Raw genomic sequence first — 26,356 nt, forward strand, 5'->3', positions numbered from 1 at the left:
CATGCAACTCTTGATCCTGGGGTCATTAGTTCAAGCCCCACATTGGATATGGAGCTTTAAAAAAAAAATAAAATAAATAACATAAAGGCATGATGACTTCAATAAACAATACCGTACTGAATACTAGAAATATGCTAAGAGAGTAAGTATCTGGTACTCTCATTACAAAAAAAAAAAAAAACTATATGGGAAAGGATATATTGATTAGTTTGGCTGTAGTAACCATTTCACTATATGTATATCAAATCATGGTATGTACCTTAAGTATATACAGTTAGTGCGTGTGTGGGTGTGTGTGGGTGTATGGGTGTGTGTACAATGCCCCACAGGGACTCTGAGGCCAGGGATTTTAAAAAAAGGCAATTTCAAAAGAACTCATAACACCAAAAAAGTCCCAATTTTTATAATTATGGTGTAGTTATAGAAGAGAAAGTCCTTGTTCTAAGAAATAATGAAGTATTTAGTGGTAAAGTCTAAAATGGTTCAGAAAAATTCTGAGTGTATGCATGTAAATAGAATGCTAAAGCAAACATAAATAACTGGTGTATCTAAATAAAGACTGTCCAAAAGTTCTTTGTACTATTGCTGAAACTTTAAAAAAAAATTTTATCGGGGCACCTGGGTGGCTCAGTCAGTTGAGCATCCAACTTCAGCTCAGGTCATGAGTTCATAGTTCATGGGTTTGAGCCCTGTATTGGGCTCTGTGCTGACATCTCAGAGCCTGGAGCCTGCTTCGGATTCTGTGTCTCCCTCTCTCTCTCTGCCCCTCCCCTGCTCATACTCTCTCTCTCTCTCTCACAAAAATAAATAAATATTTAAAAAATTGTTTTAATTATATCAAGTATACATTAGTTAATAACATACCATTACTAGTTAATATAGTGTTAATGTATTATATATTTGAAATCTGCTAAAGAGAATAAATACGAAGTGTTCTCAGCACACACACACAAATGGTAACTATGAGAGGTGATGAATACATTAATTAGTTTGTGATAATCATTTCACACTGTATACATATATCAAATACACCTTAAATATATATAATTTTTATTTGTCAAAAAAATAATAATTTATACCAAAATAAAAACTCACCCTTCTTCCCTGGCAAAAAACCAAATAAGGCAAAAGAATTGCCTTGATTAGACATTCAACAGCACATTCTTGAGATAAGATGAAACATAACAGAAAACATAGTCAAGGGTTTACATTTTTTAATGTTTATTTGTTTTGAGAGCAAGCAGGAGACGGTCAGAGAGAGGAGAGAGAATCCCAAGCAGGCTCCACGCCACCAGCAAAGAGCTCAACACAGAGCCTGAACTCATGAACCATGAGATCATGACCTGAGCTGATACCAAGAGTTGGACACTTAACTGACTGAAACACCCAGGCGCCCCTCAAGGGTTTACATTTTAAAGCATTGCTCATTCCATACTTCATTTTATACTTCACTCCATGGAGCTTTGATTAAATCAGTAGCTGCTTTTATTTGAATTTTTCATGCATATACACATCCGTAAGTTTACATGCAACATATACATTTTATATATATACACAAATATATATGTGTGTAAATACATGTAAATATAAAATGTCAGCTACAGAACAGATAGCAGAGTGGTGAAGAGTGGGGGCTGTGGACTCCTATACATAAAAGTGCATATCACAGCACCATCATTTTTTAGCTGGCTAATCTTGGATAAGATACTAAGTCACTGTGCCTGAATTTCCTCATTTTTATTTTATTCTATTTTTTTAAAGTTTACTTATTTTGAGAGAGAGAGAAAGAGAGAGAAAGCACGTGTAAAGGGGAAAAAGAGAGGGAAACTGAGAATTCCAAGCAAGCTCAGTGCTGTCAGCACAGAGCCCCACACAGGGCTTGATCTCACCAACTGCGAGATCATGACCTGAGCTGAAATCAATAGTCAGATACTTAACCAATTGAGCCACCCAGCTGCCCCTTTTTTTTTTTTAAGTTTATTTATTTAAGAGAGAGAGAGGGAAAGCAAGAGCAGGAGAAGGGTAGAGAGGGAGAGAGACACTTACACTGAGCCACCCAGACATCCCTAAATTTCCTCATTTTTAAAATGAAGACAATAATAGTTTCTAATCTAATTTTTAAGATTCTCATGAAGATTTCAAAGGATGATACATATAAAGAGCTTAGCACATTCAGCAATGAGAGGCATTATTATTTGTTTGCAGAAACTAGTATCAAAAGAAAATGATTTCTTTAACCTAAAAGATAATGAATGAATACCAAATGTCTTGAGATTTCAGTTATGATCAACTTCGTATCAAAAAGAAAGGGGAAAACAGCTGTGTCAAAGGGGACCAGCTCAGAGTGCTTAAATAAAAAACAAAAATGTAAACAGGGCACCTGGGTGGCTCAGTCGATTAAGCGTCCAGCTCTTGATTTCGGCTCTAGTCATGATCTCACAGTTCATGAGATCAAGCCCCACATCAGGTTCTGTGATGACAGCATGGCACCTACTTGGGACTCTCTCTCCCTCTCTCTCTCTGCCCCTCCCCCACCCATGTGCTCTCTCCTCCTCTCTCAAACATTAAAAAAATGTAAACAAAACATAAAATTCCTCTTTACAACTAGATTATGGATGTCAAAATATTTTTAGAACAATGTATTGAAGAATGATCTTTATTTGAAAGTACCTTTGATTCTGCTTGGTTTATTCAAGTTTATGTTCAATAGGTGAGATTTGGATTTTTTTTCTTAAATGTTTATTTTTAAGAGAGAGAGAGCAGGAGAGGGGTAGAGAGAGAGGAGGACCGAGGATCTGAAGCGGCTCTGTGCCAACAGCAAAAGAGCCCAACGTGGGGCTCAAACCCCTGAACCACGAGATCATGACCTGAGCCGAAGTCACGTGCTTAATTGACTGAGCTACCCAGGTGCCCTGAGATTCAGATATTTTTACTTTTTTATTTTTTATTTTTTTTAATTTTTTTTTTTAACGTTTATTTATTTTTGAGACAGAGAGAGAAAGAGCATGAACGGGGGAGGGGCACAGAGAGAGGGAGGCACAGAGAGAGGGAGACACAGAATCGGAAGCAGGCTCCAGGCTCTGAGCCATCAGCCCAGAGCCTGACGCGGGGCTCGAACTCACGGACAGCAAGATTGTGACCTGAGCTGAAGTCGGACGCCCAACTGACTGAGCCACCCAGGCGCCCCTCAGATATTTTTAAAAAGCATCCTTACTGCCTGTTTAAATTTCCATAAGGAAGAATTATCTAACCACATGGACTCTGTAACCATTTGTAAGAGTGAGAGTTAACACAACTTTATTTAGTAGTAATTAAGGTACTGAAGGTAAGAAATCATAATTTTTGTCATTTACCAGAAGTTATAAACTCAAGGGCACCTAGGTGGTTGAGTTGATTAAGCATCTCTTTTTTTTATGAAATTTATTGTCAAACTGGTTTCCATACAACACCCAGTGCTCATCCCACAGGTGCCTCCTCAATGCCCATCACCCACTTTCCCCTCCCCCTATCCCCCCCCCCCCATCAACTCTCAGTTTGTTTTCAGTATTTAAGAGTCTCTTTGGTTTCCCTCCTTCCCTCTCTGTAACTTTTTTTACCCCTTCCCCTCCTCCCTGGTCTTCTGTTGAGTTTCTCAGAATCCATATATGAGTGAAAACATACGGTATCTGTCTTTCTCTGCCTGACTTATTTCACTTAGCATAACACTCTCCAGTTCCATCCACGTTGCTACAAATGGCCAGATTTCATTCTTTCTCATTGCCAAGTAGTATTCCAATGTATATAAGCGTCTGACTCTTGATTTGGGCTCAGGTCATGATCTCATGGTCATGAGACCAAGCCCCACGTCAGAACATGAAGCCTGCTTGGGATTCTCTCTCTCTCTCCCTCTGCCCATCCTCTGCTTGTGCTTTCTCTCTCTCTCACAATAAATAAACATTAAAAAAAAAAAAAAGAAGTTCTAAACTCAAATGTCTACATGGGCCAGCCATCAGAAACAGTCAAGTAAAATCAACAGGGAAGAACTAAGACCACAGTGACTGACAAGTACTCACCAAAATGCATTCAAACTCAAGGTTTTTTTTTGCTTTTTATTTATGTATTTTTAAATGTTTAGTTATTTTGAAAGAGAAAGCAAGCACAAGTGGGGGAAGGGCAGAGAAAGAGGGAGAGACAGGATCCCAAGCAAGCTTGGCACTGTTAGAGCAGAGTCCAATGTGGGGTTTAAACCCACGAACTGTGAGATCCTGACCTAAGCTGAAACCAAGAGTAGCATGCTTAACCAACTGAGCCACCCAGGCACACCCTCCTTGTTTTGCTTTTTAAACACTGTGCCATATGTGTTCAGGCTGAGTTCAGCTCAGAGGGGCACCTATATTGACCACTGAATTTCAGATATGAAGTCCTTAGGACCTCTATGATATGTATTTGTATGCAAACTTGTTTTATAAAAGATATTAACAAAATGGAATATTTCTGAAAATGAATATTCACGCACATCAAAAACATCAGGAAATGTTTCAATGACTTCAAAAAGCCAGTCGTATCATCAAAGATACCCTAAGCTGGTTATCTCTCCCTGTCTATAGTCACAATTAAGATAGATTTTTTTATGTCATAAGATATAATCTTTAAGACATTTTAAGATTCCATGACTGGGGCGCCTGGGTGGCTCAGTCGGTTAAGTATCCAACTTCGGCTGAGGTCATGATCTCATGGTTTGTGAGTTCTAGCCCTGCATCAAACTGCATGGACAGCTCAGAGCCCGGAGCCTGCTTCAGATTCTGTGTCTTCCTCTCTCCCTGTCCCTCCCCCACTCACACTCTGTCTCTCAAAAATAAATAAACACTAAAAAAAAAAAATTTAAGCAGGATTCCATAATTAATAGAACAAACTTCCTTCAAACTGGTAAAACATGTGTACCAATGAAATCAATTATTACCAAAAAAATCTGAAAATCGCTGTATTCATTCATTACTGAAATGTTTTGTCTAAGCATTATTAATAAAAAGTAATAATTTGCATTTTTTTAAGCTTATTTATTTTGGAGAAAGAGTATGAGCAGAGGAAGGGCAGAGAAAAAGAGAGAGACAGAATCCCAAGCAGGCCCCACACTGTCAGTGCAGAGCCTGATGCAGGCTTGAACTCACGAACCATGAGATCATGACCAGAACTGAAATCAAGAGTCAGGCACAACCCACTGAGCCACCCAGGAACCTCTCAATTTGAATTTTTTACATGATACCAAAGTAGTCTTTATTCCACTAAAACACCTGTCAACCATGTTTTTAAAATTTTTTTCAAATAAAATAGCAACCCCACTGTTATTAAGTTCTTTCTAGATGTTCTCCAATAAGTTACCAGGAAAAAAGCGTACGCTTAAGTGAACAACATCCAACACCCCCAAGGTCCAAAGTAATCTCTTTCCACGGGATTCCCTAGCACTCATATTACTACTGTTTTATACTATAATCATATTTTGTTATGTTTTATCTTCTATAATATACTTTAAACTATACAATGGCAGAAAGCATGTCTTACACACATTTTATCCCCATCAAAAAGCATTTTGTACATGTACAGAAAGTGTTCATAAAAAAAATCCAAGAGAAACCTACCATTTCTCAAGATAATGATTATCTCATGTTAAACTCTTTCAAATTCTGACATGAATGGAGTTTTTACAAAATTGAAATTATGATTATACTTTTAAAAATTCTCTATAATTCAGAGGAGTTCTCAGAATCAGTAGCTGGTTATGTTAACATTCAAGAACAGCATTTTGAGACAAGCAAATATTATAATAACTTTACAATCTTTTAAGAAAATAAAACTTTAAAAATGTTACTTAAGCCTACACTTGTTTTAAACCTTTCTTTGAGAGACGAAGATCATGTTTTTGGAAAGCATTATTTACAATCATCAAATCTTACCTGAGGATTCCAACCTGGATCTAATTTCTTAACTACTGCAATGTATTCCTGCATTGCTTGACTGGGGCTTGAATCACCAAGTGCTTTCCATGCTTCCCTACAGTAAAGAATATCCAAAATGACCTATCATTAACTATGGAAATAATGCAAACAGCACATTCCTTTTTAGTATTAAAAAACTGGCATACACATTTTAAGGATGTGGGATATAGATCTAACAAGCCATAGATGAGTAGGTCTCTTTTTGCATTTACCTTGGTCTATACCAATGCACACCTTATATCCCACCACCTAAGGAGCCTTTTTAAACATTTTTTCCTAATCACCCTCCCCCATGAAATTTTAGTAACACAGATACATTGTATAACAATTGAATTTTGGAAGACCACAAACCACTAGAATATCCAAGATTTTATAACTCCCCCAAACCCACCTTTCATCCCTATTGAGAATGTATGATCTACAGACCAATAAAAGTAGTTTCCACCTTTTGAATTAACTGTGCTTATAGCATTTCAGTAACATAGGAACTAATCAGCACAAGAAACAATATTTCCTGGGAAAATACTTCAAACTTCTTATTTAAGCTGTGAGAAATACACCTTTCCCTTCTGCTGTTATCTCATCTGTAAGCTGCTAGTAGTGGGTCCTGAGACAGGGACTTCAAAGCGAGGGGTGGTAAGGACAGAGATAAGAATTCTAATGAGTAAGAAGGTAGGGACTACTTGCAATATAAATACCAAGAGTAATATTTTAATCCTGTGCCCCCTTCTGGGTCATCCTTTTCTTCTTTTTTCTTCAAGCTGCCAAGACAGGCTCTTTCTTGGTTTTGTCCTCCCAGTTCTGCTTCCAACCAGGAAGTAGATCCACTGATCCAGCATAAAACACAATTCAGTGCCACAGGTTTTTACCACCTTCCTGCTCCCATAATGAATGTAACATCTTTCTGAGGTTTTCCAAATTTATTTTTACTGACTCTCCTGAGTCAATAAATGAATACATCCTAACACTCTATCTCTAAATACATCAGCATATTTCAAAGTGAGGAAATTTAACATCAATACCATTATATAAATATATAGACTACCTTCAGATTTCCCTCATTACCCAATAATGTCCTGTATAGATTTCTTCTCCCAGACCAGGAGCCAATCAAGATTCACACATAGCATTGATTTCATGTATCTTTATCTTTTTCTGTCTTCCATGATATTGACATTTTTTAAGAGTCCAAACCAGTTGTTTTATAAAAGACCTATCAGTTTGGATTTCTCTCACTGTAGGTTTCCTCACCTACAGTGTTCTTGCCAAAAATGATCAATCATGATTAGAATCAGGTTAAATGTTTTGGCAAGAGCAATATATAGGTGAGTGTCCTTTACCATGCATCACATCAGGGGGCACATAACATCACTTTGTCCCATCATCAATGATAAGATTAAAGACCTAGAAGCAATATCTCCCAGTTGTCTTCCTTGTAATTAAAAAGTAAACGCTGGGTCAGAATTGTGTAAATGCTGCTCCTCAGTAGTTTTTCATCTAACGGTTTCAGCATCCACTGATGATTCTTGCTTGAATTATTATGTGGTTGTAAAATCAAAACTTTTTAAAATTGCTAAAAACAATGAAAAAATAGGCAAGCATATAGGAAAAAATAATGCTGAAGTTATGAAATTTCTTAAGTTAAAACAAAAAAACTCACAATAAAAGTTTCATCAGCTATTCTCTACAACGGTAATAAAGTGTCAGAGAACTAGTTGTCATCATGAGCAAAGAAAGATGCTGCCAGAATGGAGATCAAAGCAATGCTTCCTTTACTGAGAATGTCCTACACCAAAAAAAGCTGAACTAAACAGGGGCTTAATGACATAACTGATTTACATTAAGTTCAAGCTTTGCACCTCTCTCTTTACAGCTGGGTAACAGTCCAGAGAGGCAACTTGTCAGGGACCACATTTTGAGGAGCACTGCTCTAAAATGTAAAGTTAGAATCCTTTTCTAGCACCCTTCTCTCTACAACCATATATATTTTTTAAACCCTATCCTTTATACTGTTAATCCCAAGACTGACACTCCAAAGTCCTTCCTTCTGTAACTAAGGGTCCCTGTTGTACACGATTGCTCTTTTTTCACTTAGGTAAGAGTAAATAAGGCCTCATATGATAAGAAGGAACTTCTGAATTATAAGTAAAAAAACTGGGGAGGGTATAATTTTTTCTTATGGATTCAGGAAAGAAATGGACTCAGTATCTTCCCCCCCACTTTCTCCCCAACAGATTATTATAAGCACGTCTTCACTGTGGTGTGGGTAGGGCAAGGAACAGAAGAGCAATAGAAATGAGAAGATAGAATTGGGGCAGGGGTGAGGAGTAAAAATGAGGATTTATCCTGTTCTCTGTTCCCATCCTCCTGTCCTTCTTCCAAAGATTCTTCCAGGGGACAGAAGTGGTGATCCATTAGGGGCTGTATGACAGGATAGGAAAATCTCAAGGAATAGCTCTTATGGTCACTGTCTAAGAAGCTATTCACATGTAAGAAGTGTATGTCTGTTGTGGACTAAGTATATAGCAACATCATGGTATGAGAATCCTTTAGGATACTTAGCTAAAAGCGGATTCTTTTAATCTCTCTCCCAATTGCCTGTTGTTAGTACAGTCTATAGCAGAGAGATTAACATAAAAATAATTCTTTAATCTGATCACTACTTTCTAATTCTTAAACACCTAAACCATTTCCAACAACCTCATTAGATTCCAGGAATTTCTTACCATTTTTGCTTTCCTTCAAAATCAAAGAAGCTTGGTTTAGGAGTATTACAATTTCCAACTTTGACCTAATTGAAGGGAGGGGGAAAAAAAATCAAGAACTTATTTTTCAAAGAAATACGAGAGAAACTTTTTATTTTCAAATTTATTATGTATACTTAGTAACTACAGATTAGAAAATATCTATATAAAATAACAAAACTTAACATTCTTTGCAAAGCAAACAAAAAACAAACTTTAAATAAAGGCTGCTTTGGCTTACCACATAAAACAACTGTTGTCTAACACTGTGATACACAAAAAAACATGGGTAACAAACACTGGCATTCCTAAACTAATAGACAAATTATATATGTAAGGCAAATTATAAATACAGATTATGTAATCCTTATTACCATTTATTCTATTGAAGAATTTTTAAACATGCAAAAAACAAGATTTATAGTACAATTTATCAGAATTCATAACATTGTTTATGCTGCTTCTCATTACATTATTAGCATTTTCTCTCTCCCAAATTCCAGGATAAAGCACACTGTTTGTAAAGTATCCCATTATGAAACTAATCAGTACAAATATAGATGCTGAAAGCCGTGCAAAAAATTTTCAAGGGTTTTTCAACAACAATATAAATTCTATCTACTCCACAATAATCTTTTCTTGTTTGTGGTCAATACTTATTTGTAAAACCTCAAATAACATTTGTAGTAAAACTATACAATAATTATTTTCATTGTGAATAAACAAATGAAATTCACACAAGTGTAGAATTCATTATACAGCCCCTGATTCCCACTGGCAGAAGTAATCTCTCTTTCTGATGAACTCTCACAGCATTTATTCTGTATATCTCTGAAAGCACTTTTCACTTTTACCTGGTATTAGAAAATTTTGTGTAAAGTCTCATCTTTCTGTCAGAACACAGCCACTAGGAAACCATTCCTAACACATTCATTGCACCTTATATAATGCCTAATCTAAGGTTGTTAAAAATGCTTGATGAATGTGGAATGAATATGTTAGGCACATGTTCAACCAAATATCTATTTTTCCTAATGCTAAATACCACAACCCGACCGCATCTACTTCTCAGAGACCTACTCAGTATCTACTATTACTCTTATACACTTGAATTTTGCTAAAATCAAACTGATGGTCTACTCGCTAACCAGGCGGATCTACTCACTGCTTTAGGGATTTTTATTCTGTTTTGCTCATGTTATTGCCCTCACATGAAATGCCTTCTCTTCCTTCAGCCTTTCAAAATGCTACACCTTTTAGTCCCACTCAAAAGTTCAGATGTAAGAACCCTTTCAGTCTACAGTGATTTCATCCATCTCTGAATTCATAACAATAATCATCTCTATCATTTGTTTAGCAAACAATCACATGGCCCTCAGATGAATATTAAAATGTACCTTTACACAGGAGTAGATCTTTTATAATGGGACCAAAAGGGGAAACAGTGAGAGAACAGGAACTGCATTTCTTGATCACCATAAAACAAAAGTTTCACACGTTATGTCAAATGGGCCACACAACCCATTTGCCTGTTAGGTTTGCCATTACAAACTGATTTTATAAATGAGTACAGAAAAACTGAGGAGGGGTGCTATCACACGTTACATTAGCAAATCCTGAATTAGTAGTCAGGATTTGAATTTAGGACTGTTTGACTCCGAAGTCCAATATTCCTTTTCTATACCACTTTGCTTTACATACCACATAGAATCTAGGCTTCAGTTCTGGCATCTCTAAAATCACCCAAACTGATGGATTATTAGAAGCATAAGAGAAACTATGACACATCATAAAAACAGCTGCAGTTACTACCTTTGGTTTTTATCCAGACACCAGCCAGTGGCAGAAACAAACACCAACATCTATTCTCCATTTCTCCTACACGAAATCTTGGCCAGACACATGGTCATCCAGCTAAACATTACATGTGGTCACGCAACTTAAGCCCAGGTTCAAGGGACGAGATGTGTGTGAAAGTGATATAAATATCTTCCTTAATGGGGTGGCTGGGTGGCTCAGTTGGCTAAGCGACTGACTTTGGCTCAGGTCATGATCTCGTGGTTTGTGAGTTCAAGCCCTACATTGGGCTCTCTGCTGTCAGCGCAGAGCCCACTTGGGATCCTCTTTGCCCTCTCTCTCTCAAAAATAAACAAACATTAAAAAAAGGAAAGAAAAGGGGGCTTGTCCTTCCCTTTCCCTGATCCCTCCCTCACTAGAACATGCATGTGGTGATGGTGAGCCATCTCTGGCCAGGAAAAGAGGATCTAAGGGGAACAGTTATAAAACTTTTTGGTCTCATGATGCCTTTATTCTCTTAGAAAATGAGGACCCCAAGGAGCTTTATGTGAGTTGTCTCTATCAATATTTACCATATTAAAAATTAGAAGACTTCTTAAAATATGCATTAACTCATTTAAAAATAAACTCATTAAATTAATAACAAAATTTTATAAAAGTAACTATATGAAGCAAAAAAACTTTATTGAGAAAAGTGACATCGTTTTACATTTTGCACATCTCTTTAATGTCTGCCTTCTAGCAGTTGTATTCTCTTATCTATTTCTGTATCCAATCTACTGCAATATGTTGCTTTGTTTGAAGTATATGAAGAAAATGCAGCTTCACACAGATTTGTTGTTAGAAATGAGAGAAGAATTTAGTAGCATTTTCAGATAACTGTGGATATTCTTCTTTGATACCACACCAAAACTCAACAAGTGGCAGTTTCTTTAAGGTTAGATGCAATGGGGACTCTGAGGTCCTATCAATGAACTTTTCATACTGTTACAATAAAATCCATTGGTCTGACTTGCACTTCGTTGTTTTTTTTTTAATTTTTTTAACGTTTATTTATTTTTGAGAGAGACAGAGCATGAGCGAGGGAGGGGCAGAGAGAGAGGGAGACACAGAATCTGAAGCAGGCTGCAAGCTCTGAGCTGTCAGCACAGAGCCCGACGTGGGGCTCAAACCCACAAACCACAAGATCATGACCTGAGCCAAAGTCGGAAATCCAACCGAGCCACACATGCGCCCTAACTTGCACTTTGAATGGATCTTTTACTCACAATTTGTAACATTTCATGCAATATTTGGAAAATATGGTTCACTGAGTTGTGCATTCCTTCCAAATGTTGACACAGTCCGTTACACAAAAGCAAAAGTTTTCAATCATTAAAGTCACCATTAATCTCATCAAAAAGTTTTTAAGTATTAGGAAGCTGTTTGGTTCATACGGCAGATACAGATTTTCCAAACTACTAATTTTCACTTGAAGGTTCAAATGTTACCATTGGCAACAAATACTAACAGCTTTTTTCCTTAAAGTGACTGGCTCACTTTATTCACTTTGAAGAAACTATCCCCCAAATACTCAAATTTGAACAAGCATAGTTTATCTGTGACTTGTTCTATTAAGGAAAAATCATATTTCATGAAAAAACTGGATAGCTCAGCTTGCAACTCAAAAATTACACGTGTTTTTCCTCAAAAATAGCCAATATAATTTAGTGTGCAGAAGTGCCTTGGGTGTACCCTGCATTTCATCACACACAATACTAAAGACTCCTACTCAAGAATTAATATTAATAAAAATCAATGATTTTTACTGCTTTATCAAAGACATTTTTAAGTGAAATTGGATTTTTTTTTTACTCTGAGTACATAGTGGTAAAAATACCAGACTACTAGTATAGTTTGCTGCCACTGCCTTGATTCGTACGGATGCATCACCAGTTTCATCACATAGAAAAAAAGCAAACAGTGTATTAGTATTATTACAAAAATAGTTTTGACCTTACAGATCTCCTGAGAAAGTCTCAGGGATTCTCAGGGATCTCTAGACCATAATTTGAGAACTGCTGCCTTGAGGGATGACAGAACTACAGGACAGAAAAAGACCAAGCCCCTGGATGATCTCATGAAGCAGAGCCACCCTACCAGCTCTAGATCACCTACCTCCACACCATTATGTGCAATGAAAATAAAAGTTCAGCAGCTGACCCTGTATTCTGACACAGAAGCTTTTGTATTCCCAAATTCAAAGAACAGTTCTGGATCAGAAAAGACTGGAAAAATAAAACTACAGGATTTTAGGACTTGATGAGCAACAGTTTCCAAATGATTAAATAATGAATCATGAGCTATAAAGCAGAGTTATAAAAGGTACCATTTTAAAAGAACATCTAAACTCTGTTCTCTCTGATATATATAATACATCCAGTGCCTTGAAAGAGAATATTTTAACAAAGGGTGCTAATAGCAAATGCCAGTGAATCATGTGACCAGGTTAAAGTAAGAGAACATGCTGAGTATCCTCACTGTGCTCATGCTGAAGGCTCCTATAAAATAAAGCCAAAAGGAGTTTGAAATTTTCATTGTCCTAGAGTTTTCACAGGTGTCAATTAGTTATCTTTTGCTGCTAATGCAGAGAATCAAAAAACTGTTAATTTGTGTGATCTTTTTGAAACTTCACTAAAAGATGATTTTGGAGCTACAGGCTTCACTGAAACTAAAAGAGCTACTATGTTAGGTAAGTTTAGGGCTCTGCCCAAGAAAAGAAGATTCACAGCTCAGCTTATTTTTATCATCTTCCTAGGGACAACTTTACCTCATTCAGCCTACAAAATACAGTGCTATTCCAAAACAAAACATAATTGTTTCATGAGAAATTGATTCATGATGCAGAAATTATATTGGAATTTCAACTTTATTACTCTATCAAAGATGCTATTTTTAACACTATCTCAGGATTCTGTTAAAAGTAAAATAATTATAAGAAATTGATAAAAATTGTGTCCCAATGTCATATCTAAGTAAACATAACCTTATTCTCTAATAATGAAAAATTTTATTTCCAGATACAAAGTATTTCTAAACACCTTAACATCAAACTCTTATAAGGGTGAGGGGCACACCTCTTTCAGTGTATCTGGATGGAGTATACTTGAGACAGAATCGTTACCAGCTGACAGGTGACTGCAGTTCACTGGTAACTTAGAAATCAGATATTTAATAATTATGACTCTATTATCAGTAGATAAGGTTATGTCCTAGAAAGAAAAAGAATGTTCTCCAGCGAATTTATAGGAAAAGTCTTATACTGCCCAGAGAATTATTATTCAGACATGTTAAAGGTCCTAGGACAACGTTCAATAAACTCTTGTTAAATCATTGCACATCTCATTTTAACGTTATTTGGACAGGGTAAATAACCAAAGAAAAATTAGATATCCACAACTTCTGCAAGAAAGCAAATTTCAAGGCCAATTCAGGGGCAATTTTCATTCAACACTATTATATCATACGTATCTACGGCTCTCTCAAACCACTTTAACTGATATTCATAACTGAAATTCATCAATCTTCAAAATTCATCAATGCTCTACTCAGCATATTCCCTTGAAGAATATAGACGGACCCTCAACTATTTTTTCTAAAAGGAAACAGGAGGAAATAGATACCAAGAAGCAAAAGACAGGGGAAAATTTTTTAGTAAAATAAAATGGACTATTACCCAGAACGTCATTGCTTCCAGTGTTCCAAAGAGATGGAGTCTTCCTAAAATGTTATTTAACTCTTGTTAGCAATTTTTCACATGTTTAAATCTAGATGCCTCATGTAACTTTTTAAGTCTCTTAAAGGCAAATACCATCATGGTTTTCTTCTTTGCACTCCCTGAAGGCATAACACCCAAGTGTTTTGCACATAAAAGATGCTGTGTATTGGTTGATTATGATAAAGCAATTAATTATTTTTACTTCTGGTACCTTTGATTCTTTGAATGATAAATTAAATATGTCTTACATGACATTATGATTATTATTTCCAGGTAAAGTTCAGAACCTTAGAGAGAGTCCAGGAGCCACAACCTAGTTCTAGTTCTGATTTTCTGTATGACCCTAGGCAAGTTATCTACTCTTTTTGGGCTTCCCTTTCCTGCAAAAGAAGGGGATTATTTCACCTGGTGTTTACTAGCTCTAACATTTTTATAATTGTATCTAAGAGAAGCATATTTAGCCAAAACATAAGTCTAATATATTTAGGACTTTAAAAATCACAATAATAAAAGTGGTAATACTTTATTTTGTATTGCATCACCCTTTTATGACAATTATATAATTTCCTCGGATCTCACAATTTTTTTTAACATCACTTCCATATGACCATATTACTTCCATAACTACCTCCATATGACCCTTAGCAACAGTGAATGATAAATCTTATTTTCTCATCCTCATTTTCTAAAGTTGGTAAAAGCATAAGTGCATGGTCACTGTGCAAGTCTGAGAAGTCGTAGAAAACTGACATTCAATGTCCAGTGAACCTTCATCCCTAGGATAGCAGATCGGTCCTTTCCAAATTCAAAATGATGCTATTCCTTAATAGATGATTAAACACACACACACACACACACACACACACACACACACACACACACACTTAAACCTAGCCATTACTATTAGTTTTTGGAGGAAAGAGGTCTCCTATGGCTCTCCCGCACCCACCCCTTTCCTGGGACTTTACCTGCTTGTACCTGGCATACAGGTACAAGAGCTGCTCCCTGCTGGCCACTTGAACCAGGCCTTGGAGGTGCGCTGCAGCCTTCTCAAAGAGCTCGGTCAGGCTCCCGGACGCCTCGGTCTCGGGGCTCTGAAGGGATTCTACATCACCGGAGTCGTCCCCCGAGCTCAGCTCGCCGCCGCTGTCGCCCGTGGTGGCCCCCGCGGGCAGGAATGGCGAGGCCATGAGTCCTTGCTCGGTCCGTCCCTCTGTGTCCGCTCGGTGCTCCTCAGACCGGGGGTAACGCCGGCTCGGGGGCCTGGCCCACCAGTCTCGGTCCCGAGCCCGACCTCGAGTCGGACCCGAGCCCACTTACTCTGCGCTGCCTCACGTAACTCTCCCTCGCTCTCACTTCGCTCCCGGGCGTGCGGGGCAGGCTCCGCTATTCTTGACGGCTCTGCCCGGCCCAGCGGGTCTCCCCCGGCTTCCTCAGGCTAACAGCGCGCTCTGGCTCGTCCCGGGTCCCTCCACCGGCGAGCGAGTCTGGGGGCTGCGCAGCTGAGAGATCGGGGAGGAAGGGCGGCAGGCGGCGATGGCCGGGAGGCGTGCGCGCCGGGCGGGGCGGGGCGGCGTGCGCGCGAGGCGGGGCAGGACGGGGCGGCGTACGCGCCTGAGCACGCGTCCGAGCACGCGCGCGGGGCTAGGCGCGGAGGCGGTCTCGGCGTTGGACCCGCAAGGGCGGGCGTTCCTGCGTTGGGCGCCCTCCGCTAAGGGGAACTCGCGGGGGCGCGCTAGAGATACGGTGCTCGGAGAAACTGTCCTCGATCATCGGGATGTCTGTTAATCGTTTTGTTGAAATTGCAGTCACAAAGTCTGGAACCTGTTCTCGGAATAGGCCATCGGGAGTGGGGAAGGAGGCAGGCTATTTGGTAGTGTAGCGATGGGAGCGGAGTCGCGGAAACACGGAGCTGAGGACGAAGGTTCCGCTGTACCCGCCTCCAGGGGTGTGTGACCCGGGCGTCCCCAAACTGGCCTCCGATCCCTGCACAAACATCTGTTGCTTGAGAACTTAGCTCTAACTTGAATAATGAGTGAAAAATTGGGAGCTGGGGCCTTCACCGCCTAAATCGCGTGACTAATTGGTCGACCCACTCCTCTCTGTCTCGCTTTGCACGCCCGTGGGACGCCCCACTTCCCTGGGTGGTACTGGGACGCCCCATCTCCCTCCCCGCCATTAGCACTTGTCTTCTCTGACAGCCTTTGCCACTGTGCTTTGAAGACACTAAAGTGAAACCAAAAACTGAGACACAGTTCTGCCCTAAAGGAACTTCACAAAACTACACAAAACCTAACCTGATGATAACAATTAACTTTTACTTAGTAGTTATTATATCCCAAGTGTTGTAAAACAAAAACGAAAACATTGTTCATTTAGTACTCAAAACAATGTAATAAGCACCATCAGATTTGGTACAAAGAAAGTGTTCTAAGGAGCGGTTATTGGGATAGTTGGGTGGCTCAGTCCGTTGAGCATCCCGTTCTTGATTCCCACTCAGGTCACGATACAATGGTCGTGGGATCAAGTCCCTCCACCAGCTCCACAAGCTTGGAGCCTGCTTAAGATCCCATTCTCCCTCTGCCCCTCTTCCCCACTCACATGTGCTCTCTCTCTCTCACTCTCTCTCAAAAAAAAAAAAAAAAAAAAAAGTGGTTATCGACCATTTGGGGTTAGACTTTATGCAGGTGGACATGGGATAAAGACAGGTGAGAGAAGAAAGAAAAGACAGGAAGTTGTGAAGGCTTTGGTCAGGATTCAACAAATATTCTTTGAGCATCTAGAATGTGCCACTGTCAGTCTCTTGCTCTCAAGGCACTCAACCCAAGCAAGGGATGGCCAAGAACAAATTCTTACAATTAAAAAGTGATAATAATAATAACTCATTGAATCCCTTCTTGTTTAAGGTACTTAATCCTTACTACCAAAGGTAGGTACAGTTATTTCCACTCTGCACATAGGAAATCAGCAGAGTCATTGAATAACGTGCCTAAGGTGCACAACTAGTAAGTAGAGAATCATGGAAAAAGTCAAGTTTCATCTTTTTCTGTATTCAACAGCAGTTTAAATAACATGGGACTAAAGCAGGCAAAACTCTTTTATGAATATAAGCATACAGCAATTCCACTTTTACCCGGCAAGAATGCATACATGTGTCCACCAAAATACATGTACCAGAACATTCATGGCACCATTATTTCTATACTGCTCCAAACTGGAGACTCCCAAATGTCCACCAACAGTCGAATAAAACTGTAGTGTGCTTACAAAATGGAGTACTACTTAGCAGCAAAAATGAACTACAGTAACATACAACACACGAATAAATCTCATAATGTAGAACCCAAGAAGGCTGACACAAAAGAGCTCATATGCTTCCATTCATAAAAAGCTCAAAAGCCTGAAAAACTATTCTGTGGTGTTAAAAGTCAAAAGACTTTTAGTCTTGAACTGAACCCTGGTTACACCGGTGTGTTCGCTTTATCAAAGCTCACTTAAAATGTATACTTTTCTGTATGTACACTGTATTTGAATGAAAAGATAAAAAATAACGTGAAAGGGGTGCCAGGGTGGCTCAGTCAGTTAAGCATCCGACTCTTAATTTCTGCTCAGGTTATGGTCTCATGGTTCACGAGTTCAAGCCTTGCATCAGGCTCTGCGCTGTCTACTCAGGATTCTCTCTCTCCCTCTCCCTCTGCCCCTATCTCTCACTCAAAATAAATAAATAAACTTAAAAAAAAAACTTTTTAAAATAACGTATGAAAAGGAAAAAACATGAAGAGTCCCTGACATTCAGAAGCTGGCCTGACACTCACAGTTAAGCCGTATTATTCTCCTATAGATACAAATAACCTCATGAAATATCAACCTTGGACAAGGTATCATTGTAAAAGCATGATAAAATAAGACAAAACAAAACACTTCATAAACTTATCTAAATACAGACAAAAACAATATCACTCTGCCCCACAAAATACCAAACACCCTTTCTATTGGCCAAAATGAATGATTATTACTTCTTTACAAACTATAGCTTTATTCTCATGTTAGTCTTCTCTCCCTATAGATAAGATTTATTGAGATGCCCAATCATGGAATTGTCCTGGCTTTCTGATAGCATCCAATTGAGGACAAGTCCCTGTTTCTTCAGACTCTACCTCAAGTCACCAACCAAAGCCCAAATTCTGTAATAGGTGTTTTCTGAACATCTTCTTACTGAGCCAGCCCATGGTTCCCCATGGTGTGTATTCTTCCTTGTTGCAACAAGAAATAAATACAACTGGGTTTACTATAGCTGACTTCCTGATTTCAGCCTCCAGCTGAAGGGCATTGACACTTGACAACATTTGATTTCTTGAGGGTTCTGTGAAAACTCCAAAACTATCAGGATCTGCCAACTTTGAGAAAATAAATCTTTTACAGTTGGTGTTTCCCTTCAAGCATTTCTTGGGAACTGTAGGGAAATGAATATGTTTTTCTTTTTTTTTTTAAACACTTATTTTTAATTTTTTGTTAACGTTTATTTATTTTTGAGACAGAGAGAGACAGAGCATGAACAGGGGAGGGGCAGAGAGAGAGGGAGACACAGAATCTGAAACAGGCTCCAGGCTCTGAGCTGTCAGCACAGAGCCCGATGCGGGGCTCAAACTCACAGACCGTGAGATCGTGACCTGAGCCGAAGTCGGACGCTTAACCGACCAAGCCACCCAGGCGCCCCTGAATATGTTTTTCTGAATCTCAAGAAGAAATCAGCAGAGAAATTGGGAAGACATAAAATATCATAATTAGAATAAAAACTTAATCAGTATAAAAGATTAACAACCAATTTGGAGAGGTTATTGATTCAAAGGGATCCACTGACAAGTTAAAAACAATAGCAGGGGGTTGCCTGGGTGGCTCAGTTGGTTAAGCATCCGATTTCAGCTCAGGTCATGATCTCATGGTCTGTGGGTCCAAGCCCCACATCGGGCTCTGTGCTGACAGCTCAAAGACTGGAGCCTGCTTCGGATTCTGTGTCTCCCTCTATCTCTGCCCCTCCCCCACTCGTGCTCTGTCTCTGTCTCTGTCTGTCTCTCAAAAATAAATAAAACATAAAAAAATTTTTTGTTTTTGCTTTAAAAAAAAAAAAGCCATAGCAGGAAATGCTAACACCTGGGGTCCAAAGTGACCCAGGGAAAGGAACAATCAGGCAAAAAGTGGTCAAGAGCTAATCAGTCTTGCTGGTGGTGGTTGCCTTGGTGTACATGTGTTCATGGCCCCATCTGCTGCTAACAGTGAGTCATTTTGCAAATACAATAAACGTTAATAAGATCATGCACATGGTACACTTTATACACATTTTATGAGTGATGTTCTGAGAAATAAGTTTTGGAAGACAAGTCACTCCATAAACTGGCAAATTCTTTAAGTGATTCTAAGTAGCACTATTAATTTGCTAAGAGATCCGAATGTTATAAGAATGCCATCCAACAATGTTTGCTAGCATTTTCCAGTGTCTGTATTCACTGTAGGTTACAGTTGTTTATAAGTAATAGGAAGAAGCGCAAAGAGAAGATTATAATATATTGCAACATGACATCCTGAATGTACCTACAACCTGAATAAAAGTCATACCAATGACAAAACTAAAGATAGGACAACCAAAGAAAACATTTTTGTTAAAAAAGTAACTGGATTTAGCACAATTCAGGTTTTGTGAAACATTGACCTTTTTTTTTTTACATTATCGTTAAAATATTCATTAATTCATCAAAATTGTTCATTCCTAATATGTTTCAGACACAGTATTAAAACCTAGGGATATCAAGATAAACAAGGTTATTATTCATGTTATTCTACTCCAGCCACATAGGCCCCTTTCTGGCTCTTCTTCAAATCTAGAATTATGTAGAATACTCCCATTTTAGTGACTTTATGCTTGCTAGTCCCTCTTTCTGGAACACTCTATCCCCAGATTTCTTTGGGGAGGTTTGCCCTCACCTCTTTCAGGTCTTTTTGCTCAGTTGTTGCATTAGCCAAACTTTCCTTGGCTGCCTTATTAAAAATTGCAACTCCATCCTCCCAACACCCTATCCCACTTCTTTAGCACTTACTGCCACCCAGCTGACAATATGTTTTAGTCATTTGTTATATCATGTCTATATAAGTTCCAGGAAGGCAGGGATTTTCGTCTGATTTTATCACTGCTGTATTCCACAGAGCTGGCACATAGCTAAATCTTTATCGAATAGATAAATGAGTGAATTTATAAAAGACCTGGTCATTTTTCTTTAAGGACTTAGGAGAGTAAATGAATAAGGGCAATAGTACATGACAAGTGATGTGGAAAGGGCATGCCAGACAGAAGTAACATGAGCAAATGCACAGGGGTATAAAAATAACAAGCAATATTGCTTGTTTTCACTTAATAATAAGTAAGATCAATAAGCAAACAGCAGAAGTGTAATTAGCTGATTTTCTCTCACCAACATAAACTAAATATTGGAACATATGTTAACCTACTCCTAAGAAGAAAACCTTGCTTAACAAAGGCTGCATTATCTTTTTTCTAAGCTTATTTATTTACTTTGAGAGAGTGAGAAAGAGAACATGAGCAGAGGAGGGGCAGAGAGAGAGGGAGAGAGAGAATCCCAAGCAGGCTCCACGCTGTCAGCATGGAGCAGGATGCAGGGCTCAAGCTCATGATCTTCAAGGTCATGACCCGAGCTGAAATCAAGAGTCAGGTGCTTAACCAACTGAGCCAGCCACCCAGGTGCCCCAAGGCTGCATTATCTTGCAAATGTTTAAAAGAATAGAGTTCTTATAGGTTAGTGGCTTATTTGTATGTCACTAATCAAATTGATGGTACTTAACTAGTAGGATGTAATCTTTTAGGCATTCTATGGCCCTTAATGCAACTCTTTTTTAAAAATGTTTATTTATTTGAAGAGAGAGCGTGCACGAGCATGCAAGCAGGGGAGGGGCAGAGAGAGAGAGGGAGAGAGAGAATCCCAAGCAGACTCAGTACTGTCAGCACAGAGCCCTACTCAGGTCTCTCTCTCCCCCAAACCACAAGATTCTGACCTGAGCAGAAGTCAAGAGTTCGATCCTTAACCTACTGAGCCACCTAGGCACCCCTAATCCAACTCTTAAGCACATTAGTGGGACTCTAGTACATAGGCAGATAAGCAGATAGAGACATTAGACTATATTATCTGATTTGCATAATTTTGAAGTTCATTTGACCACCTTCAAATACAGGAATCACAACAGGAAAATCACTGCCCCGACCATGGAGTCCTTGTGAATTCTGTATGATGAGTAAAATTTAATGGAAACAAACAAACAAATGAAAACACATCCTCAAGTTCTCAGGAAGTTAGATATTTCCTACTAAAAATTAAAAAAAACTTTGATTAATTTTGAGACCCCTCCCCCCTAGTAGAGGATGTTTGATGGTAATGGATGGGCTTAACTTAGTGTAAGTAACAGAGATTTCTGGGGGATGTGTTTGTGGGTTTAGAAACTGACTTAATGGTAGAACCTTGTGTAATGCTGCTTAGCATTACATGAATTCAAATACAAGGGCAAATCATCTGCCACAAAGCAAAATAGGATTAAATAATAAAAGCCTAGCATACTCTTAGATATCAGTCCTGAAGAGATTCTACTGTGCTTGGTAAAATGAACCACAGAGTAATATAGAAAATCAGTGGGCTCAAGTAAGCGGGTAGTGATGGCTCACTTCTGGCCCACATTTGAAACATTTTGGTTGTTGTTGTTGTTAATATATTAACTAGTACATCAATGGTGCTTCATATTATATATTAGTATAATACGAAGGTGAAGTAGTGAAATAGTTTTACAATTTCATTGTTATTTTGACTTGCTGAAAATTAATCGACATTGAATTATTAAAATGCAGACTATTAACCTTTCAGGTAATGTAATACAGTCCACAGGCCAGAGAGTCTGCTATCATTCTTGCAATCAAATAACTTAAATTTTAGTTGTAGAAACAAGATTAGGACTCATTAGAAAAATTATAAAATTAAATAAGACAGTAAAATTAAGTACTAAATCTCGTGGTGCACACTGAAACAAAATAATGATAGGATTTTTTTGCTGGATATTCTCCCCCATAAAAGTCCTTTGTTGAGCAGAGAGCAGAGGAGGAAGGAGCCCTTTAAACATCGAGTGACTTGCATGAGGCCTGATATATTTAGGTGGATGACCAAGTGGATCTAACACACAGATCTCCTAAAATGTGTGTATGTATGTATTTTTGCTGAAGTATAGTTGACACACAATGCTATAGTCTGGGCCTTTTATATCTACTAAAACACACGGTGCTCAGTATTCATTAAATTAAAAGGGAGCTATTAGTCAATTGGCAGAAATTAATGTGAACTATGTGTAGGTGCATTAAAAGTAAAGATCTTTAAGGAAAGAATCACTGAACTTGGAACTAAGAAACTAAACATTTTTGTATCCATCTCGTTAACCTGTTATCTTTTTCTGGGTACAGTTACTAGGTTGAAGAATAAAGGGTTAAGAAAACAAAAACATAACTAACACACTGCACCTCCATAAAATGTAGTTTCTTTATATGAAAAATGAGGCCTGTGGGTTTGACCCACTGACACTACTCTAGGTGGTTTAAGATTCCAGGTGGCTGCCATCTTGCGCGGCACCGGTGGAGTGAAGGTGTAATATAGATATTGACCACATGATGGCAACATAGAGCCAGGTTTGTTTTCTGCCGATCAGAGGTTTGCTAGAGTATCTTTGTCTTCGTGTTTGGGAAAGACACCCACCTTGGAGAAGGAATGGAGCAATTTTTTATGTAATTATATCTTTATTTTGAACAGAAGCCAAATCCTAATGGTGTTTCTTCTTTAGACTTAGAACCAAAGAACTGAGATTGAAGAGGAAAACAGACTTTGTTAAGATGTGCTTGGTTAAAAATGTCCTAATGAGTACACTTATTATTCTGAATGTCACAGTAAGAAATAGAGGTTATACAGTGTAGAGTGAGATAAGCTTAGCTCTGAATCTACGTCATTACCCCCTCTTTATTGTTGTTGGTTGTTGTTTTTGTTGCTGGATTTTCTTTTCTTGAAAAAAAAAAAGTTCTTGCACCTCACCCTGTTCTTCCAAATATTTGGGGGCACTTTAAGTTTAAAATTGACATTCTAAAATGCACAATAGAAGATAGAATATTTAGTAGGTATATCTTGACATGTGTTTATTAAAGCTGAAAAGACTTAGCAAATAAAAATATACCAAAATGTGAATTTCATATGCTGCATTTTCTTTCAGTTTGCATTCATCAAAATTGTTCGTCCCATTGTTGTTGATATTATCCACAGCTGAGCATCATCCTGGAAGAAATCATGACTTTGATGAATTTTGTGGCATTTAAAAATGCTTGCAAGAGTTCATCAGACATTAGTAATAAAAAACCAGGAATGGTTTTTATCATCAAGAAAATCTGGTCAGGCAGATATAATCACATTAACCAGTTTTGTTTATATTACCTTAAAAAGAGAAAATAACATTCAAGTAGTTTGCAATGTATCATTTTTTTCCAAAAACATCTTTATATTAAAAATTAAATTACCCGTTTATTTTTCTGATTGAAGCCTGATTGTAAGTTTTTAACTTCCATCTCTTGAAATGTCAAATGATCGTGTATACCTTTAAGCCATTGTTTTGACTATAGAATTAAACCTCTATTCCTGATCCCCCAAATGGGTCAAGCAAATAGTAACATCTATTTATTAGAATTCATCAAGTATTGCTCAGAAATAACAGCACGATAAACCTTAGTAACAGAGATTCCGTCACACAATTCATGTATGCACATCCACGTCACTGGCTATTATAATTGGTCTGAATATTAATGTTCCTGCTTCTGATTTTTCTCATGATAGCAAGTTTTCTTTAATCAATTGTTTATTATTAACATTTTCAAATATACAGAAAAATTGTAAGAATAGTAAAGAATCACCCAACTGTCTATCCCCTGAATTCAACAATTGTTAACATTTTTCCATATTTGCTTTATCTATCTACCTACCTATAATTTTCTGATGAACCATTTGAAAATCAGTTACAGACATCACGGTACTTCAAAACCTAAAAGCATAATGCCATTCTCATACTTAAGAAAATTAACAAATGACAACTAACATGTAGTCCTCTGTATTCAATTTTTCCTAGTTTTGCCAAAAAGGCTTTAAGTACACACATAATTCAAATCACTTAAAACTAAAATACATGGATATGTATGTATTATACATATATTAGCATATGAAAGCCAGAGCTCAGATCCAAAAGGCTTTGTCAAAAAAAATCAAAGCACTTTATAGTGAAGGTGAATAATCAACAAGAATTTATTGACAACTGACCACATGCTAATTACCATTTCTGATTCTATGAGTGTACAGGTATATACAATCATCAAAGGCATTGAGCCTGGGGCATCTGGGTGGCTCAGTCTGTTAAATATCTGACTCTTGATTCTGACTCGGTCATGATCTCACCGTTCTCGAATTCGAGAACTGCACTGATAACAGAGCCTGCTTCTGATTCTTTCTCTCCCTATCTCTCTGCTCCCCCCCCCCCCCCCCCCCCCCCGCCCAGCTCACATGCGCATTCTCCCTTTCTCTCTCTCAAAATAAATAAATACATACATACATACATAAATACATAAATACATAAATAAATAAAATAAAACTTTTTTTTAAAAAAGGCATTGAACCGGGGCATCTGCTTGGCTCAATTGGTTGAGCATCCTACTTGGGCTCAGGTCATGATCTCGTGGTTCATTTCGTGAGTTCAAGCCCCACATCACGCTCGCTGCTGTCAGCCAGCTTTGGATCCTCTGTCCCCTTCTCTCTCTCTGCCCCTCCCCTGCTTACACTCTATCTCAAAAAGTAAATAAAATATTTGAAAAGAAAAAAAAAAGGCATTGAGCCTACATTTGTGCTTGGTAAAAGCAAAAGCCTAACACATTAGCAAAAGTTCCTGAAATCTCTTTTTAATTGACATGTTTTGTAAATGATTCAAAGAATCTCAATTTCATATAAAATATCAAGAAGATGAAAATGAAGTCCACATGTAATATTTTATCTTAAATATGTAATTTGTCCTTTGCTAGCTTCTGCACAGTAAAATAGCTTCCGTGTAATAGTCATCTTACATAGACCTAACTTTTCAGAAGGGCATGTTGTCAATCATAAGTGAAGGTACTATTTGAATTATTTTGGTTACATTAAGTTGTCATGCTCTTTTGTTTTTAATAGTAAGGCCTATTTCATTTTTGTGTTTCTGTGCATGGTGCAGGGTGTTTTTTATGAAAAGACATAAGACAGAGAAAGAAAGGATGAGAGAGAGAAGTCTTGAGTTGCACACAACCCCAAAAAGTGACTGGGGGACAGAACAAGGGCACCCAAAACAGGGGTGAACCATTATATAATTAAGAACGAAATGATGTACTGCAGACTGTTACTGCTACAGGAATTTAGAAAAGAGGAATGCTAATAAAGACATCAGGAAGTTCCAGAACTTCATGGAGATGGCAGCTGAGCCTTGAGGGATGGTCAGATTTGAATAGGAAAAAAAGAGCAAGAAGGGCTTTGCAGATGAGTGAAACCATGTGAGAAAAGCCATCAGAGCACACTTGTAAGAGAGTGGTTTGGCGTAAAGGGAATTGATTAGGAGGCAGGGAGGGAAAAAGGAGTTAGGGGTGAAGTGATAAAGCCATGGTAAAGCAAACCTCACAGTTCCCTAGGATAAAGGAATTGTCTATTCCTCCATTTGTACCCTGCTTTGTCCCAAAAGTAATCTTAGGTAGCTATGATAGTCATTGTAGAAGTGTAAGAGTAGAATTCTGGATTGAAAATGGGTGGTTAGATTGACTTAACTAAGGGAGTTAAGAATAGAAAAGAGAGAGATGGATGAATTTGACATTAAGTCAATGGCTACGTCCATCTATTAACATGATATTCTGTTGACTATGGTTTCCCATCTTTTTCCTTTGTCCCTTTGTTCATCATAATATTCTTGGAACTTCACTGCTGAGTATTGACTAGAATCAAATC

At 38.1% G+C, this 26,356-nt stretch overlaps 1 protein-coding gene and 1 long non-coding RNA gene across 10 annotated transcripts in view; both read right to left on the reverse strand.

Annotated features, from left to right (window-relative positions):
• Positions 1 to 15,871, reverse strand: part of ACBD6 (acyl-CoA binding domain containing 6) — a 210,173-nt gene extending 194,302 nt beyond the window's left edge. The window contains exons 1-3 of one of the 8 annotated variants that reach the window (XM_053909164.1): positions 15,239 to 15,860; positions 8,699 to 8,763; positions 5,931 to 6,027 (exon numbers count right to left, since the gene is read on the reverse strand). In XM_053909164.1, coding sequence (XP_053765139.1) covers positions 5,931 to 6,027; positions 8,699 to 8,763; positions 15,239 to 15,460 — 384 coding nt within the window. In that variant the 5' untranslated portion in view covers positions 15,461 to 15,860. Of the gene's footprint in view, positions 1 to 5,930; positions 6,028 to 8,698; positions 8,764 to 15,238 lie in introns of all 8 variants that reach the window. The other 7 variants (XM_019428062.2, XM_019428087.2, XM_019428080.2 and 4 more) reach the window with 7 other exon arrangements.
• A 7,599-nt stretch (positions 15,872 to 23,470) lies between these two features.
• LOC109250594 (uncharacterized) overlaps positions 23,471 to 26,356 on the reverse strand; it is a 44,747-nt gene continuing 41,861 nt past the window's right edge. For both annotated transcript variants that reach the window (XR_002073097.1, XR_002073096.2), the window contains exon 3: positions 23,471 to 23,632. This is a non-coding gene — a long non-coding RNA (uncharacterized LOC109250594). The remainder of the gene's footprint in view (positions 23,633 to 26,356) is intronic.

The sequence above is a fragment of the Panthera pardus genome, unplaced genomic scaffold (genome assembly GCF_024362965.1).
Source record: "Panthera pardus isolate Hobbes unplaced genomic scaffold, ASM2436296v1 HiC_scaffold_21, whole genome shotgun sequence".
Classification (NCBI taxonomy): domain Eukaryota; kingdom Metazoa; phylum Chordata; class Mammalia; order Carnivora; family Felidae; genus Panthera; species Panthera pardus.